Source organism: Lolium rigidum, chromosome 2 (assembly GCF_022539505.1).
Source record: "Lolium rigidum isolate FL_2022 chromosome 2, APGP_CSIRO_Lrig_0.1, whole genome shotgun sequence".
NCBI lineage: Eukaryota > Viridiplantae > Streptophyta > Magnoliopsida > Poales > Poaceae > Lolium > Lolium rigidum.
The window spans coordinates 283,783,667-283,803,026 of NC_061509.1; the positions used below are offsets into that span (position 1 = coordinate 283,783,667).

The window sequence follows — 19,360 nt, forward strand, 5'->3', positions numbered from 1 at the left end:
TGTGTCGAATCAATAAATTGGGTTTTACTTCCCGCGAAGACTGTTGCGATCCCCTATACTTGTGGGTCATCAAGACTATTTTCTGGCGCCGTTGCCGGGAGCATAGCTTTATTTGGAAGTTCACTTGGATTGATATTGTTCGCTGCAAATTCTCCATCATGGGTAAATCTCGCGATCCTAAAGTCGCCATATTACCATCCACTACAAGAAAAGGTACAACTCGAGTACCTCTCGCTACTCTTGATTCACCATCTGTGATAAGTCAACTTGTTTCACCACCACAAGCTTCACTTGCTTGGTACTTCTGCTGAATCTGAAAATTCTTATAATATTGATAATGTTTCTGCTGTGCTTGATGATAGTGGTTCATTGGGATCTTTTCTAGATGCTACAATTGCTAGGTCTAGACAAATTAAAAATACTGAAACTCCTAATGAAAATGTTGCTACACCTGTTAATTCACCTGAGTCTGTTGATTATTCTAGTGATGATACTGTTGAGGATTATGTGGAGCTTGATGATGATTTTATTGATAAATGCAATGCTATTACTGATGCAAGAAAAATTAAAAAGTTTCTCGCACAACATACTGTTAGATATAAGCTATCTCCTGATCCTAAATTTGCCACATCTCCTATAAGCATTAAGGATAAAGATTATGATTTTTCTCTTGATTTATCTCATATAGCTATTGTTGAGAAAACACCCTTTTGTGGTACTGAAAAAGAAAGTGCTGTAGAACACATGAATGAACTTTCTTCTATGAGTAGCTTGTTTTCTGATGATGTCAAGATGCGTACTTATTTTGTTGCTAAATTTTTTCCTTTCTCATTAAAGGATGATGCTAAAACTTGGTATAATAATTTGCCTCCTGGTTCTATTAATAGTCCAAGTGATTTGCTTGATGTTTTCTTTCGGAAATACTTTCCTGCAAGTGCTCAACATGCTGCTTTACAGAAAATTTATAGCTTTGACCAGGAAGATGGAGAGAAATTGCCTGAAGCATGGGCAAGATTTTGCTCTATTATCAGAGCTCGACCTGGACATGATTTAGAAAAGCATGATTTACTTGATATATTTTATAGTGGACTAACCGTTGAGTCTAGAGCATATCTGGATAGTTGTGCTGGTTGTGTTTTCAGGAAAAGAACTCCAGACGAAGCTGAAGAATTATTGGCTAAAATAGGCCGGAATCATGATGATTGGACTACACCTGAACCAACTCCGATGCCAATACTGAAGAAGAGGGGTTTAATTAAATTGAATAATGAAGATATGAGGGAAGCCAAGAAGTCTCTTAAGGAGAAAGGTATTAAATCTGAAGATGTGAAGAACTTACCTCCCATAGAAGATTTATGCAAGATAATTCCCCCTTCATCCATGATTGAGGTAAACTCTCTTCAACGCTTTACTAGGGAAGATATTCCGTATTCGAAACCTCCTGCTCAATGCTTAGATGAGTTTGATAATTATATTGTTAAGCAAGAAAATTTTAATATGAGAGTAGAGAATCATTTAATGGAAAATTCTCAAGCTATTAGCAATTTGCATGATATTGTGGAGAGAACCTCCAATGATGTTAAGATGCTTGTTAAACATTTTCATATGGTTCAAACTCAAATTGATCAACTCACTAAAGTGCAAAATGACTTGTTAAAAAATAATTCTAATGAGAAACATGCTTATGAAGTAACAACTAGAGGCAGTGTTTCCACTCAGGATCCTCTATATCCTGAAGGGCATCCCAAAAGAGTTGAACAAGATTCTCAACGAATTGAACCTAGTGCTCCTTCTAAGAAAAAGAAGAAGAAACATAAAAATGTTGTAGAATCCTCTGAACCTGTTAATGATCCTAATAGTATTTCTATTTCGATGCTTTGAGCCGAAAGTGGTAATGAACATGATAATGATAATGATAAGAATGATGCTTCTGATAAAGAAGAGGTTGAAGATGAACCTGAAAAGCATGCTAAAAATAAAAAGTATACTAAAGAAGATTTTACTGGTAAGAAACATGGTAATGAAAGGGAACCTTGGGTCCAAAAGCAAATGCCTTTTCCTGCTAAGAAACTAAAATCAAAGGAAGAAGAACACCATAATAAATTTTGCGATTGGATGAAACCTTTATTCTTGCAAATCCCTTTGACTGATGCTATTAAATTGCCTCCTTATTCAAAGTATATGAAAGATATTGTCTCTAACAAAAGGAAAATTCCTAATGAGGAGATTTCCACTATGCTTGCTAATTACTCTTTCAATGGAAAAGTTCCAAAGAAGTTGGGCGATCCAGGTATACCGACCATTCCTTGTTCTATCAAGAATAATTATGTTAGAACTGCTCTATGTGATTTGGGAGCCGGTGTTAGTGTTATGCCTTTTTCTCTTTACAAGAGACTTTATTTAGATAAGTTGATACCTACTGATATATCTTTGCAAATGGCTGATAAATCTACTGCTATTCTTGTTGGTATATGTGAGGATGTTCCTGTTCAAGTTACTAATAACGCTTGATATTAACTCGATTTTGTTGTGTTGGAAATGCTCGAAGATGATAATATGTCTATTATTCTTGGGAGACCTTTTCTTAACACCGCAGGAGCTGTTATTGATTGCAATAAAGGAAAAGTTACTTTCAATGTTGATGACAAGGAGCATACCGTTTATTTTCCCAAGAGGATTGATAAAGTATGTGGAGTTAATACAATTTCTAATGTGAGAACTATTAAAGTTGGAGCTATTGATTGTCATATATATGAGCCTAAAGAAGGATATCAAAATATCATGATTGGATCCATATCAATACAATTCAAGGTAACATGATTGATTTGAGGTTTATTTCTTCTTATGCTCTGTAAAATTTATTTGGTGGCAAGACTTGATCAACCTTGTTAACAAATACTTTTATATGCATAGAGGAGCTAAACAACATTTCTTTCTTCCTCCACTTATTCTACTTGTTGTAGCACTTTTGTTTTTCGAAGTTCTTTAGTCAATTAGAGATTTCAAAATCTTTTTCTGCCCAGTAATAATAAATGTAATACCCAGAAATGTGCATTTTTCAAAGTTTTCAAAAATTCACAAAAATTATACCGTTGGTCTTATTTTTCGAAGACGCACCTGGGAGCACCTGGGGATGACCAGTGGGGCACCTCAGGGTGGCACCCACAGGCCGGCGCGGCCAACAAGGGGGGCGCGCCACCCTGTTGTGTGGGCCCCTCCTTGCCCCACTTATTCATCTCTTCCTCCCACTCTCTTCTCTCTCCCGAAAAAACCAGCACCAGCTTTCTCTCACTCCTGTTTCTGCTCAAGAGCTCAAGATTTCTCGATCTCTTTGCTCAGCCCAGATTTCTGTCTGAAATTTGGCACATTTGCTCTCCGGTATGTGACTCCTCCGATTATCCAAGTAGAATTTTGTTTGGTTGAGTATATCTTGAATATTTTGCTGTTGTAGGTAACATGTTTAGTGAGCTTTCATGCTTGTTCTAAGTTGTAAAAACTAGTTTTGATGCATGATTACTACTCTAGCAAGTTCCTATAGTAGTTTCCCTCAATTATATGTCACCAAATCAAATTTTATAATGTTTATTGAAAAATTTCAGAAAAGGAAGATGGATAATTATAACTTTGGAGAAGTGTTTGAGAGAGAGACGACAAGCACGGGAAGGCCCTCTAGGACCGCCACCCGATTCAGGCGATCCTATAATGAGGACGTCATCGCACCAAGCTTCGAACCCGAAGAGGACAATGGAGTCCCTAACGCTTCATCTTTCCCATGTTATAACTTTTTGAATAATGCAGGGTTGCTGAATGATTTCTTGACCCTCGTTGGTAAGGCGGGCTTAACCGCCTATATGGAAGATGAGAGGGAGCAATACCACATGCTCACTGAAATCTTTGTTGAGAGCTTTAAGTTCAACAACAAGCACTATCACCCGACAGTTACATTCAAGATCTATGGTAATCCTGTTACTATGAAGTTGGAAGATTTTTGTATTGCATTGGATATTTCCCCTGTAGGTATAGCGAAGAGGATCGAGGACAATCCCAGGGCTTTGCTTGAGCTCTATCGAGAGATCACCAATGATGATTGCCGCACCATTCAGCGTGGTAAGATAAGAAACATCCAACTCCCCGCCATTAAGTATTTTGCTTATTACCTTGCTACTAGCATTCTTGGTAGGGAGAACACTAGCAATATTTCTAGCTATCATCTTGCTTTCTTAATTGCTGCACTCACTGAAGAGACACCTTATCATCTTGGTGCTCTTGTTGCTCGCCGCTTGTCTAACAGAGGGCCTATTTTTGGAGTAATTATTGCATCGCGCATTTTAGCATATCTAGACCTTCCTCTTGACCCTACTGATGTGAAATTAACTCCTATAAGACTTGATATTGCTGCTATGAAGAGTCATCAATTTGTTACAGCTGACTCTAATTTAGATAATATGGTCTATAGAATGTTGTTTTCTGACGGGGATAAGAGGGAAATCCCTTTGCCGCAGCAAGATTTGTTCAGTATTGACAGGAAACCATGGTCGCGCTCTAAGGAGGAGGTGGATGAGCAAATGAAGATACAAGGCTCCCACCAGCAGCATGACTCCGAGGACGCCGAGCCCTCCTACGACTACACCGTCACGTATCCGGGCGCTTCTTCCAGCACATACCCGGAATATGATCCATCCTCGTCGTACTACGGAGGTGCTACTTCATGGGCGCCATGAGGTTGATCTCCACTTAAGCCAAAAGCCTAATCTTGGGGGGAGGTATACCGACATCACTCATTCTTTGCATATTATGGTTGTTGGATACTTGTATATACTTTTTTAGTTTCTTTAAGTGGTTTTCTAATAAGAGGGAGATGATATTTGGGGAAGTGCTCCCTGAAAACAGATTCTGGACAGTTACCAAAAAAATTTCTCAAAAACAGCCACAACGTTATTTTGCGAAGCCAATATTTGTGCATGTTCCCCAGGTTGTTATCTAACTTTCATTAGTTGAACACTTTTCGATTTGAGCAGCGGAAGAATTTCTTAAAAATCGATTCTATCTGTCTTGTCAAGTTTGACGAATTCCTGCTGCTTTTTTTTATGTGACTCTTCTAGTTTTCATTTTCTTGTTTTTGCTTTGTTTCTTTCCTAAAACACAAAAAGACCAAAAATATTTCTGTTGTTTCTCTTTACCACTTGTTTATTTTGGTTTCTTGCTTTTATTTTTCTTTGTTTGCTATCGTTGGTTTGCTATAAGAAAATCCAAAAAGATTTTACTTTGTTTGCTTGATTCCTTTTATTCCTGTTTCCAATTCGAAAACACCAAAAATATTTGCTGTTCTTCTTTGGTTTTGTAAAGTTCATTATGAGTTCAATGGTCTTCGGTGTCTGGAGCGTGGTTTTCATTTCATATTATCCAAGTTACACAAGTGAAAGGCAATAATGACGATCTACGACAATTTGACTGTGGTGAGAGGCTGGTATGAACTCTATTTGTTTTCATTTTTGTACATATACTCATCCATGTGAGCATGCTTAGTTGGTTCATGTGAGGTATATGTCATTTAAAAAAGTCTAGTAGTTCATGATCTCTCATGTTTAGCTCCAATTTATTAATATGAGTAGCATGTCATGGATGTTTGCTTGCATTGTTTTATTCATAAATAGGTATGACATTGTGGTATCCTCCTCTGAATAATTCATTTGAATCGACTTGGCACATGCTCACGCATGCATATGACTGAACAAAAGCCAATTAAGCCTCGATGATTTACTTTGCCCCAGAGTTCTTGTATCACTTTTATGCCTCCGTTAATTTATTTTGCCGCAAGCATGATTATGACAGTGACTGCTCTCTTGATTTTTCGCTCCCCTGTCTATTGCTAGCCTTCACTTGTACTGAGCGGGAACGCTGCTCGTGCTTCCAAACCCCTGAAAACCAAGTTGTTCCAAAGTGTCCACCATAAATACCTATGCATGGCATTTTAAACCATTCCAAGTAAATTCTCATGCGCTACCTTTAAACCTTCAAAATGCTTCTCAATTTGTGTTAATGTTTTATAGCTCATGAGGAAGTATGTGGTGTTTATCTTTCAACCTTGTCATTTACTTTTGACGAGACCTTCATAATAAGAGCTGGCAACGGGGTGCCCAGCCCCAACTAATAACTTCACTAATAATTCTCTTCACATGTTTTGCTCCGATTCATCGATGAAGCAACTTAATTTTGCAAATAGACACTCCTCCATGGTATGAGATTGATGGAAGGCACCCGAGGATTCGGTTAGCCGTGGCTTGTGTAAGCAAAGGTTGGGGGAGTGTCACTCATAATAAAAACTAAAGTACATGTGTAAACAAAAGAGAAGAGGGATGATCTACCTTCTTTGGTAGAAATAACGTCCTTCATGGGAGCCGCTCTTGAAAGTCTGGTTGGCGAGGTAGTTGGTGTACCCATTACCATTCGTTGACAACAAAAAACACCTCTCAAAATAATTTTACTCCTGTTTTCAAAAATGAAAAGCTCTAGCGCATGTTAATCCCTGCTTCCCTCTGCGAAGGGTCAATCTTTTGGTTTTACATTGAGTCACCATCCTTTCTTTGAGCACTTTCTTGAGAGCACAACAGTCATTCTTAGTATAATATGCTTGTCCCAAAATATGATTGACTGTGGTATAACTTTGATGCTTTTATCTTTGACAATCTCTATTTCTATTCTTTCCATGAACTTCAGAGGTGCCTGAGCATTTATGTTTTGCTGATCAAATACGGGCAAGAGAGATACCACTTTATCATATCCTTTTATGAACATTGCAATCCTGCTGATAGACATGATTCATGATGCTTATTATTAATTTGTTGGTACCTTTCCATGATTGACATAGCTATTGGATGATCTTATTTGCATGTATCTTATTATGAATTGCCTAAGTACTTGTCCATATCATGAGAATATTTACATCGTATGAACAAATGTGTTCGTGAAAGTTCTTTTATCGCACTAAGTTGTTAACTGAATTGCTTGAGGATAAGCAATAAGCTAAGCTTGGGGGGAGTTGATACGTCCAAAACGTATCTACTTTCCCGAACACTTTTGCTATTGTTTTGCCTCTAATTTGTGTATTTTGGAAACAACTAACACGGACTAACCCTGTTTTCAGCAGAATTGCTCTGGTGTCTCGTTTTTGTGCAGAAATTCAACTTTCGGGAAAATCCTTGGAATTTATACCAAAGGGCCTATTTTACCAGAAGAATCAAGGAGCCCGAAGGGCAGGCCTGGGGGAGGCCCAGAGCCCCCAGACGCTAGGCCGGCGCGGCCTGGAGGGGGGGCGCGCCGCCCTAGCGTGTGGCCCCCTCGGCTGCCCTCTGACGCCCTCCTCTGGACTACTTAAAGGTTTCGATCTAAAAACGCGAGAAAGGAAGTCGAAGTCACCAGAAACCATCCAGTACGCCGCCACCGTTGCGAAACTCCGTCTCGGAACCAGAAACTCCGTTCTGGCACTCCGTCGGGACGGGGAATTGGAGGAGATCATCGTCATCATCACCACCGACGCCTCTCCATCGACCAGCCATATTTCCCCCATCCATGTGTGAGTAATTCCCCCGATGTAGGCTGAAGGGGATGGTAGGGATTGGATGAGATTGGTCATGTAATAGCATAAGATTGTTAGGGCATAGTGCCTAGTGTCCGTAATTGGTACTTTGATGATATTGTTGCAACTTGTTATGCTTAATGCTTGTCACTAGGGCTCGAGTGTCATGATCTCAGATCTGAACATGTTATTGTTTCATGATGATATGCATTGTTTTATGATCTTACCTGCAAGTTGTATACACATGTCGCTGTCCGGAACCCGAGGCCCCAAAGTGACAGAAATTGGGACAACCGGAGGGGAGGCGGTGATGTGAGGATCACATGTGTTCACGGAGTGTTAATGCTTTGCTCCGGTACTCTATTAAAAGGAGTACCTTAATTTCCAGTAGATTTCCTAGAGGCCCGGCTGCCACCGGCTGGTAGGACAAAAGATGTTGTGCAAGTTTCTCATTGCGAGCACGTACGACTATATACGGAACACATGCCTATGGATTGCTTAGTACTTGGACACCGTTTTACTATTATCTGCAAATGCCCATCTTTGATTGTTACATGAGTTTCTCTCATCCATGCAACGCCCGTCATCCATCCCTGTGCCTACAGTATTTTAATCCTGATGTTTACTATAATCACTACTGCTGTCTTTGTTACACTGCTGCTGTTATTTCACTACTGCTACTGCTATAAACTGTTACTACTGATAAACTCTTGCGAGCAAGTCTGTTTCCAGGTGCAGCTGAATTGACAACTCCGATGTTAAGGCTTTCAAGTATTCTTTGTCTCCCCTTGTGTAGAATCAATAAATTGGGTTTTACTTCCCGCGAAGACTGTTGCGATCCCCTATACTTGTGGGTCATCACGGGGCGCTGCCGGAGGGCAGGGTGCCGGAGTCGCCGTTGTTGGCGGGAACGATGGCGCCGGAGGCCGGGGAGACGGCGCTCGGGTAGGTGGCCATCGGTGGCAGCGGAAGGGATAGCAGCGGCGGCTATGGTTAGACCCGGCAGCGGCGGCTCGGTGGAGAGGATCGGAGGGTTTAGGGTTTGGTTAGGCTGATACCATGTAGAACGGTATTGGGGGGAAGCCTCACACGGTAAAGGCCGTGGGGTTCCTGTGTTTATATATTGGGCACTCAGGCCAATTAGGGTTTAGATACAATTACAGTTAGGTCCTAGATAGATACAATATATACAATCTAACAATCCTGCGACTTGTATGTTCAATTTTGCCTTAAATTTTACTTTTGCTTTGTTGTAGGACAAAATGGTTCGACTAAAAAGTGATGTGGTAATGTTCTTGCTCTACCCTGATGTATCTTAACCCAGTATTAAAATGTAACCAAAGCTAACTGAAGGTGTTCCTTCATTGGTTCTCAGCATGCATTTGTAGAATAGAAGGAATTTTGCTTAACCGAGGGTGCTGATTTGCTGAACAAACATAGCAGCTGCAGGGTCTGATCATTGTTTGAGATTTTGCTAAGATGGATTTCACTCTGGTGAGTTATAGCCAGTATTCGACAAACTTTACAGTAAATGCGTCTCCAGAATAACATGGCTTGAACTAATAGAAATCAGGGTACACCTTTTATGACAAGGGAAACAAAACGAAAAAGAAATGATGTCATCTTCACTAGAGTGCAATCATCATGGCACACACACAAAAAAGTATAACACCAATGATAAAGTCATTCGTCATATCCAACTCATGTTAGCTTCACATCTTTGAGAAGTCTTGCAGCCATAGCCCCAGGCCTTCTAATTTCCCAGTCATCCATGCTTCCGTTTTCCGCTTCTTTAGGGCTGTGTTCGGTTCTGGAATCTAGAGGAACGGAACGGGACGGTTCCGCACTTTTCGCTCGTTTGGGTGTTCGGTTGGTTACGAGGAACGGAACCAACTGGTTCCACATAAGGGAATATTCCCCTAATATGCGGAACCGACCCGTGCGACCGAATTGGCCGGATGAGGAACAGTTTGCTAAGCACAAAAATTAGCCTCGCTAATTCGACGGCCAGCACGCACGGCGGCGGGACCAGGCACGAGCGGGAGCTCGGCCGGCGGCCGCGCGGCAGAGGAGGTGGCCAGGCACGCGCGCAGGCGGCGGCACGAGTACGCACGGCAGTTGGGCCAGGCACGTGCGGGAGCTCGGGCAGCGGCGGCGCGGCCAGGCATGCGCGGCAGAGGAGGCAGCCAGTCACGCGCGCCGACGGCGGCGCGAAGCAGGCGGCGGCGCGAGCACGCATGGGCAGCCGCGCGAGCACCTGTGTAATTAAATTATAATTTTGAGGCGGAAGATTAAGTTTAAGCTCAAATTATTAGCATTTTAAGCATGATTATGGCTATTCCATTCCACTCCCAATTCCCCCAACTGAACAGAAAACGGAACCGTTCCGTTCCTCTATTTTTTCTGAATCAAACACGGGGTAGGAACCGTTCCATGACTTCGGAATAGAACCATTCGGTTCCATCCCCTCTTGTTCTAGAACCGAACACATCCTAGAAGAAGCACAAGATTCAGTCTTCACTCCTGGATCTTCATATTCTCCACCTGGGTTGGAGGCATCTGTTAAACCTTGTAGTTCTTTGTATAAATACTGGTATAGAGTAGTACTCTACATGGTATTTGTACCCTCCTGTACTGCCACGTGTAGGGCTTTTCTACACCTATATAACATGCAATCCGACCCAGGAAGAGGGTATGGTTCAACCCTAAAACAATTCACATGGTATCAGAGCTGCCTTCTCCTACCCTGGACGTCTAGCATCGCAGCCGCCCCCGCCCGCCGTAGATCGGTCGGTGAAGGACCTTCTCTCCGAGCAAAACCAAACACAAGACAATCAGATTCCTCTCTGGCCGCCTCACGCCGCCGGAGATCAAAACCAAAGCCAAAACCAATCTACACCAAACAAACCAAAAACCAAAACCCCAAAAACCCTAGATCAAATCAGCCCAGCCGCCGCCTCTCGACGTTGTGGGATCAACAACAACGAACCAGCACCCGATGGCTTCTTCCTCGTCCGCATCAGCTGCTGCCAGTCTCACGGCTGCCCTTGGTGCGCCCCGACGGAGAAGCTAACCAGGCAGAATCACCTGTTCTGGAAAGCACAAGTCCTTCCGGCCCTTCGTGGGGCACAAGTGATGAAGCTGGTTGATGGATCTGGTGAAGCTCCGCCAAAAACCCTCGAAGTGGAAGATAGCAACAACAAGAAAACCACCATTCCCAACTCCGCATATGGCGTCTGGCTTGCCTGTGATCAGGCCGTGTTGAGTTTTCTTGTTAAAGGGCTTGATCAAGACCTTCTCTCTCAGGTAATCGGCCTCGAGCATGCACATCAAGTTTGGTCTACTATTGAAGGCATGTTTATCCCGCAATCCCGCTCCCGTGTGAACATGCTAAGGGGAGCACTGACCAACACGAAGAAGAACAACATGACAGTGGCACAGTTCATCTCTAAGATGCGCGGTTTTGCCTCTGAACTTGCAGCCGCGGGCAAGATAGTGGATGATGATGAGCTGAAAGGTTACATCCTAGGAGGGCTTCAGGGACCGTACACTCCTTTTGTTGCATCTATGAATGCTGTCCCAAATACCACTCTTACTGACATGTGCTCGCAACTCCAAGCCTTTGATGACAGAGAAGGGATACTGGCCGAAGCGTCTCAGGTTGCTCCCGTTTTTCAGAGTTCTGCAAATGTCACTGCTCGAGACACAGCATAGAGACATCATCCTGAAGAGTTCTGTCCTGATGGAGGCGGATATCGAGATGAGGGAGGCTACCGTGATGGAGGTGGCTATCGTGGTCGACGTGATGATTACCGTCGAGATGACTACCGTCGCGACGACCGTCGCGATGACCGTGGACAGTACCGTGATCGCCGTGATGATCGCGGGTATAGACGTGATGACCGTGGAGGTGGCCAGTATAGGCGTGATGATGGACAACGCCGTGATGGTGGAGGTGGCCATGGTCGTGATGACCGTGGTGCACCGAAGGGAGGTCGTGGTCGTGGAAGGATTCCTACTCGTTTTGTCGACACCACCTGTCAAATCTGCACTAAGTATGGTCATCCAGCAAATGAGTGTTGGGGGGGCTATTCTGATCGTGATGATGATGATGATGATCGCCGCAATGAGAAATGAGCATATGGAGTCGATACCAACTGGTACATGGATACTGGTGCCACTGACCACATCACTGGGCAGCTGAACAAACTCCACACTCAGGACAACTACAAGGGCCGTGATCAAGTCCACAATGCTAGTGGCACAGGTATGACAATACAACATATTGGTCATTCAACATTGCATAATCCTCATAGTTCACTCCAATTACGAAATATCTTACATGTTCCTAGTGCCACCAAAAATCTTTTATCCGCACATAAAATTGCTCTTGATAACAATGCCTTTGTTGAAATTCACCCATTTTTATTTTTGATCAAGGATCAGGCCACCAAGACAATTCTGTTTAGAAGTCCATGTCATGGCGGCCTATACCCACTTGTGCCCATTGCCGCCGACCCCAACAAGCATGTCTTCATCACCATCAAGCCATCTTCATCCACCTGGCATCGTCGCTTAGGACATCCCTCTTCGTTCATCGTTCAACAAGTGCTTAGGATGAACAATTTATCATATTCCCCAGAAATAAACCCATATGTGTGTGATCCTTGTGAACAAGCAAAAAGTCATCAGCTGCCATATCCCACCTCTACTAGTGTGTCTACTGTTCCTTTGGAACAAGTTTTCTCTGATGTATGGGGCCCCGCCCCAGCCTCTGTTGGCAAACATACATATTATGTAAGCTTTATTGATGATTATAGAAAATTCACATGGATCTATTTAATCAAAAATAAAAGTGATGTCTTTCAAGTTTTTCTTAATTTTTAGCAACTTGTTGAGAGAAAATTTAGTTGCAAAATTATCACCATGCAAACTGATTGGCTGGGGTGGTGAATATGAAAAACTCCATGGTTTCTTTCAGAAAATTGGTATCACACATCATGTATCTTGGCCACACGCTCATCAGCAAAATGGCTCTGCTGAAAGAAAGCAATGACATATTGTCGAGGTTGGCCTTGCACTCCTTGCCAATGCTCATATGCCACTCAATTTCTGGGATGAAGCTTTTATTACTGCCACATTGCTCATCAATCTTCTTCCCACTAAAGTTCTTAATCTAGAGTCCCCAGTGGAGGAACTCCTCAAAACCAAACCAAACTATGATGCTCTTCGCACTTTTGGTTGCGCTTGTTGGCCTAACCTTCGACCATATAATCAATGCAAACTCTCTTTCCGTTCCAAACGCTGCGTTTTTCTTGGGTATAGTCTCATTCACAAGGGAGTCAAGTGCCTAGATGTCTCCACTGGTCGCATCTATATTTCCCGTGATGTAGTATTTGATGAAAACATTTACCCGTTTCAGTCCTTGCATCCGAATGCTGGTGCTCAACTTCGAAAGGAAATTTTGCTTCTACCCGAAAATCTCCTAGATCCCACATCATCATCACACAATGAGAGTATACATGTTAATGATCATATGCATATTGTCCCTATTACTGACCCTGTACATGTTGCTGATGATACTGCTGAAGATACCTCATCAAATTCTGATGAAACTGACGAAAATTCGAGCTCAAATGGTGCAGATATGGACACTCAACAAAATTCTCCTGGCGCAGATCCCCATGCTGATTCTGCTGCCACGAAACATTCCCCTGGTAGCGCATCAGCCTCGTCTTCAGCGCCTGGCAGCGCATCTACCCCGCCATCCGTGCCTGGCCGCACAACGGGTGCCACGTCGCGTCCTTCTCCCGTGGTGGCCGACAACGCCGGCGCCCACGTCCCACCTCGCGCCAGCAACGACGCGTCCTCCGATGGTCTGGGCGGGAGAACACCCCGCTCGCCCTCTCTCTCGTCATGTGGCGAGCCCGGATCGGCTGCCACCGGATCTTCCTCGGATCCCGAAGCTGCTGTTGTCTCCCCTGCTGACAGCTCCAACAACGCCAGTGGATCTTCTGTGGCTGCTCCCTCTGCAGCTGCAGCTGCACCTGAAACACATCAATATCACACTCGTCTTCAACAAGGTATCAAGAAACCAAAAACATACACTGATGAGACTATTCGGACTTTTGTCTGCTGCAGGGGAACCGAACAATTTGACCGAGGCACTTGAAGATACAAATTGGAAGCATGCCATGGATGAAGAGTATGCTGCCTTGATGGACAACAAAACATGGCATCTTGTTCCCCCTAGCTCCAACAAGAATCTTATTGACTGTAAGTGGGTTTACCGCGTAAAGAAACATGCTGATGGTACAGTAGAACGATACAAGGCAAGATTGGTTGCAAAAGGATTTAAACAGAGGTATGGCATTGACTATGAGGACACTTCCAGTCATGTTGTTAAAGCTGCAACTGTTAGACTTGTTCTTTCTATCTCTGTGTCTCAAGGGTGGAGTCTTAGACAGCTAGATGTCAAGAACGCGTTTCTTCATGGTTGTTCTGGAGGAGGAAGTGTATATGAAACAACCCCCTGATTTTATTGACCCTCGCTTTCCGCACTACATTTGCAAACTAGACAAGTCTCTGTATGACCTGAAGCAGGCACCTCGAGCATGGTATGCAAAATTAAGTTCCAAGCTGCAAGATCTGGGTTTTGTTCCATCAAAGGCTGATACATCTCTCTCTATATACAACAAAAGAGGTATCACTATGTTTATGTTGATATATGTTGATGATATAATTGTTGCAAGTTCATCAGATGAAGCCACCTCAGTTTTACTTCGCAACCTGAGTGCTCATTTTGCACTAAAGGATCTCGGTGTGTTGCATTTCTTCTTGGGTATTGAAGTGAAGAAGTGTTCAAATAGAATTGTTCTTACACAAGAAAAATATGCCAAGGATTTGCTTAAAAAGGTTAGAATGTTCCAGTGCACTACATGTTCGACACCTCTATCTGTGAGTGAAAAGTTGTCTTTGCAAGATGGAATACCTCTTGGCTCTAAGGATAGCACAAACTATCGAAGTGTGGTTGGTGCTCTGCAATATTTAACATTGACAAGACCTGATTTATCCTTTTTCGTTAATAAGGTTTGTCAGTATCTCCATGCTCCAACTACTGCACACTGGACAGCTGTCAAGCGCATTCTTCGATATGTACAAGGAACAATACAGATTGGGTTAAACTTTCAGAGATCTGCATCTACTCTTCTCAGTGCTTTTTCAGATGCTAACTGGGCATGTGATATTGATGATAGACGCTCCACTGATGGTTTTGCGGTTTTCTTTGGCCCAAACTTAATCTCTTGGGGTGCAAGGAAACAAACCACTGTATCACGGTCTAGCACCGAGGCAGAATACAAAGCACTTGCAAATGCCACCACTGAGTTGATTTGGGTAGAGAAATTGGTTCAAGAATTGGGAGTGCCACTCAACTAGCGACCATGCATTTGGTGTGATAATCTTGGAGCAACATATCTTTCAGTAAATCCAATTTTCCATGCCAGGACAAAACATATAGAAATTGATTTTCACTTTGTTCGAGAAAGAGTGGTTGCAAAACTTCTTGTTATCAGATTTATTTCTACAAAGGATCAGGTGGCAGATGGTTTTACCAAGACTCTAGGTAATAAGGATCTACCTAAGTTTAAACGTAATCTCAACCTCACTCGAGGTTTAGATTAAGGGAGGGATCTCAACCTTACTCGAGGTTTAGATTAAGGGAGGGTGTTAAACCTTGTAGTTCTTTGTACAAATACTGGTATAGAGTAGTACTCTACCTGGTATTTGTACCCTCCTGTACTACCACGTGTAGGGCTTTTCTACACCTATATAACATGCAATCCGACCCAGGAAGAGGGTATGGTTCAACCCTAAAACAATTCACAGCATCGTCATCCTCCTCCTCGGTGATACCGTTATCGTTGGGTCCAGCATCGAGGACATGTGGAGCTTTGAGGTTCATCATGTAAAGATTTATACTAGGATGTTGATATTTAGCATCCATCTGTGAAAGAATTCGTAAGGCGTGAGGGTGAAAAGCATCTTAAATACGGATTCAAACAAGTAGAAAAGAATAAAACAATGTAATGAGCTGAACCCAAAATAAGTACCTTTGATTTAGATATAGTTTTCACATTAAAGTTGCTTTTCCACATCTCCATCATCTGTTCATGGACGGTGGTAGAACGGATCTCATGTATTTCCAGCCTGTGAGTGCATTGGATAATCAGAAGGTCTATTGATTGAGAGAAGACATGTATGCACGAGCTGTAACAAGATAGTAACTAGCCAGTTTGGCTTATTTTCCGTTGAACATTTCAGTAGCCCACTTGAATAAAGGAGGGCTGCAACAATGCTTTCAAGCAAGGTTCAAAGCTGAAGAAATATAGCAGTTGCAGGATCTGATCATAGCACTTGAGATTTTGCTGAGATGGATTTCACTCTGGCGAGTTGTAGCCAGCATTCGACACATTTTACAGCAAATTCATCGATGGGGTTTGAACTAGTAGAAATCAGGGTACACCTTTTTATGACAAGGGAAATAAAACGGAAAAATAAATGATGTTCATCTTCACTAGAGAGCATTCATCATGGCACACACAAAAAAGTACAACATCAATGGTAAAGTCATTCATTGTAACCAACTCATGTTAGCTTCACATCCTTGAGAAGTCTTGCAGCCATAGCCCCGGACCTTCTGATTTCCCAGTCGTCCATGTTTCCGTTTTCCGCTTCTTTAGATGCTGCACAAGATTCAGTCTTCACTCCCGGATCTTCATATTCTCCACCTGGGTTGGAGGCATCGTCATCCTCCTCCTCGGTGATACCGTTATCATTGGGTCCAGCATCGAGGACATGTGGAACTTTAAGGTCCATCATATAAAGATTTATACTAGGATGCTGATATTTAGCATCCATCTGTGAAAGAATTCATAAGGCGTGAGGGTGAAAAGCATCTTAAACACGGATGCAAACAAGTAGAAAAGAATAAAGCAATGTAATGAGCTGAACCCAAAATAAGTACCTTCGATTTAGATATAGTTTTCACATCAAAGTTGCTTTTCCACATCTCCATCATCTGTTCATGGACGGTGGTAGAACGAATCTCATGTCCTAACTGGTTATAAAGCGACTAAACATTCAGTTGTGCCCTTCTGCAGATCTTTTGCGCACGAGTAACTAAAAATCCTAGCTGGTTATAAAATAATCGAAGAGGGGAAACCACCCACCAGTACTTTTGTCTTGGGACCAGATAGTGCAATAATTGTCTCCAGTAGAGGTTGCAATAGATGTTCTGAATAAACCTTGAGAACAAGCAAATGAACAAGTGGTAAGTCTCTCTGTTATCGATGAACCACTATATTGTTACGGACGATTATAACTTGTTCTATTGAATGTTTATCTTCCGCCTTTAAATTTCAACATGTTCCCTGAATTAATATAACTTGTTCTATTGAATGTTTGTCATCTGCCTTTAAATTTCAACATGTTCCCTGAATTAATATTTCAATTCATAGGGTATGCCCACAGTTTATGATAGTACAAAGATAAGTGTTCCAAGTTCCAAAGAATCGGTAATGTGACCAAGAAGAAAAAAGAAATAAATTTAGGTAGACGTTTGCGAGGGTCCTCGTGTAAAGGAACTGGTAACTCAATTATTCACGGGTCATGGATGATGTGTATAATATCAGCCAGTAGTTACCGCACTACATTAGACTATTCCTTGATTTTAATTCAGCATATAAACTTGCATAAACCGGAAGTTGAATATGCTATCTTGCACAGAACACAAGGCTAAATCAGAAAGCTTACAACGTCAGTTCCAATGATGTAATCGAACGGAGGTTCCACGGCTCTGATATGTTCTTTGTTCCCCCAATCCAGTTCTGCAACCGTAACCATACCGAAGGAACCTACATGCCATACACTCTGTAATCACCAGGAATATCCATGCGTGGTAAGAATAATAATCCACTGAAGGAACACATGCTATAACAAAATGCGGATAACCAGTAAGCATTATTATAACATAAAGTCGCTGCTATTAAGAGTACTGCTGGTTCTCTTTGAAGACAAAAACCTGAGTCAGGATTTGACTGTGCGATCCACGATTTGTTGCGTTCAACATTCCTCATGAGCAGCGGGAGCACCTCAACTTGGTCGGTCGTAACAACGTCACAGCCCAGCAATGCCATTCCTAAAGGGGAAGCAAAGCTTATTCTTATCCAGAGCACCTCCAAAGATATAGATACGTGAGAAAGTAGAATGAGATTCAGCTTAATTACCCAGCCCGGCAAGACCACAACCAGCTCCTAACTCAATCGCCCGTTTCCCTTTCAGTTTAGATGGACAAAACCTGCCTTTCCTGCTATTCTTTTCCTGCAAATATCGAGTGTGCTTATGGTGATAATATTAAACTGATAGAGCCAAAGTCGGACATCGACAGTAATGCTAGCAAATCAAGCTTGCAAGCTACAGAGCTGTAAAGGGGAGCTCAGAATCTCAAACCATTACCATGAATTTGGCAAACACCATTGATGCGTCCCACACTGTAGTCCCCAGGTGCTTAGAGTTAGGGTCCTGCAGTGCAGATAAGCAAATAAGAAACAAACGAAAAATTCAGACTGCAGAGTGGCAGCATAGAGCGTGACCTGAGAAATATGCAGGCGATGGCCCATCAGTTCTAGCGTGATCGCCGACGTGCTCGGGGAGTTCAGCCTGCCATCAGATGCCACCGTGTGAGCGAAGCGAGATGGTCTGACTACTCTCAATCTCTTCTAAAGCTACAGCTAACTAGACGCAGAGTAAAATGATGAAAAGGGCATCGCGTGCTTGCCTGTCGTAGTCCATGGCCGCCGGACTCCGGTCTCCGGCGGCGTCGGGGGTGCGGCGGCGAGGGTTTCGGCGAGGGGTCCGGTCAATCTGGTTCGGCGTTGTGTCGCGGAGGCCCATACGTTTAGTTTAGTTGGGCTTTGCGCGATTACTCCAGCTCCCAAGCCCACTCCACGCGTCCGATTCAAACACCAGATGAGCGGCGCCGCGTCTCCGTCCACCTCTCCGGCGCCGACGAGGCCTCCCGCCATGCGCCGCCTGTCCAGGCTCCGCCGAGCCGGCGGCGCGATCGCCGCCGCCGCACCGGGAGGCTTCCTCCACCTCTCCCTCCTCGCGTCGCTCCGCCGCCGCCCCTCCCTCCCGGCGCACGCGCAGCTCCTCCTCCATGGCCTCCCGCTCCCCGCCCACGCCGCCTCCCGCCTCCTCCGCCCGCACCTCCGCTCGGGCCACCATCTCGCCTCGCTCCGCCTCTTCCTCCAGATCCTACGCGAACCTTCCGTCGACACAGAGGCCGTCCCCAACTCCCACTCCCTCTCCGCCGCCCTCGCAGCATGCGCCCGCCACGCGTCCCCCGCGCCCGGGCTCTCCACCCACGCCTTCCTCATCAAGTCAGGCCACGCCTCCGACCTCTTCGCCGCCAACTCGCTGCTCCACTTCTACGGATCATTCGGCTTACCCTCTCTCGCACGCAGGCTGTTCGACGAAATGCCGGTCCGGGACACCGTATCCTTCAACACTCTGATCGACTCATACGTCAAGTCCGGCTGCATCAGCGACGCTTTTGCGGCATTCGGTCTGATGCTGGACAGAGGGTTCCGGTTGGATAGGTGGACTGCCACGGCGTTGTCGAGCGCGTGTGCTGGACTGATGGACTTGAGGGCGGCTAAAGCGGTGCACGGAGTTGCCAGGAGAGCGCTTGCCACCAGGGTGTTTCATTCGCAAGAGGTGGTG

General features: G+C 43.9%; 1 protein-coding gene across 1 annotated transcript; it reads right to left on the reverse strand.

Annotated features, from left to right (window-relative positions):
- Positions 1-16,205: 16,205 nt before the first annotated feature.
- LOC124688972 (protein N-lysine methyltransferase METTL21A-like) lies at positions 16,206-18,481 on the reverse strand. The gene is made up of 9 exons (XM_047222586.1): positions 18,414-18,481; positions 18,229-18,295; positions 18,092-18,157; positions 17,863-17,956; positions 17,658-17,774; positions 17,390-17,490; positions 16,807-16,881; positions 16,602-16,694; positions 16,206-16,495 (listed from the first exon to the last, which is right to left on the reverse strand). Exons 1-9 carry the CDS (start codon positions 18,425-18,427, stop codon positions 16,223-16,225), a joined length of 900 nt encoding a protein of 299 aa, XP_047078542.1. The 5' UTR covers positions 18,428-18,481; the 3' UTR covers positions 16,206-16,222.
- Between the last annotated feature and the right edge of the window lie 879 nt (positions 18,482-19,360).

Bases quoted from the DNA above. Each gene is read 5' to 3' on its own strand.
- LOC124688972 (XM_047222586.1), bottom strand. The intron at 18,158-18,228 runs GTCACGCTCTAT...TCTGCACTGCAG, and splicing joins ATCGCCTGCATATTTCTCAG to GACCCTAACTCTAAGCACCT. The intron at 17,491-17,657 runs GTTTTTGTCTTC...TATGGCATGTAG, and splicing joins ACAGTCAAATCCTGACTCAG to GTTCCTTCGGTATGGTTACG.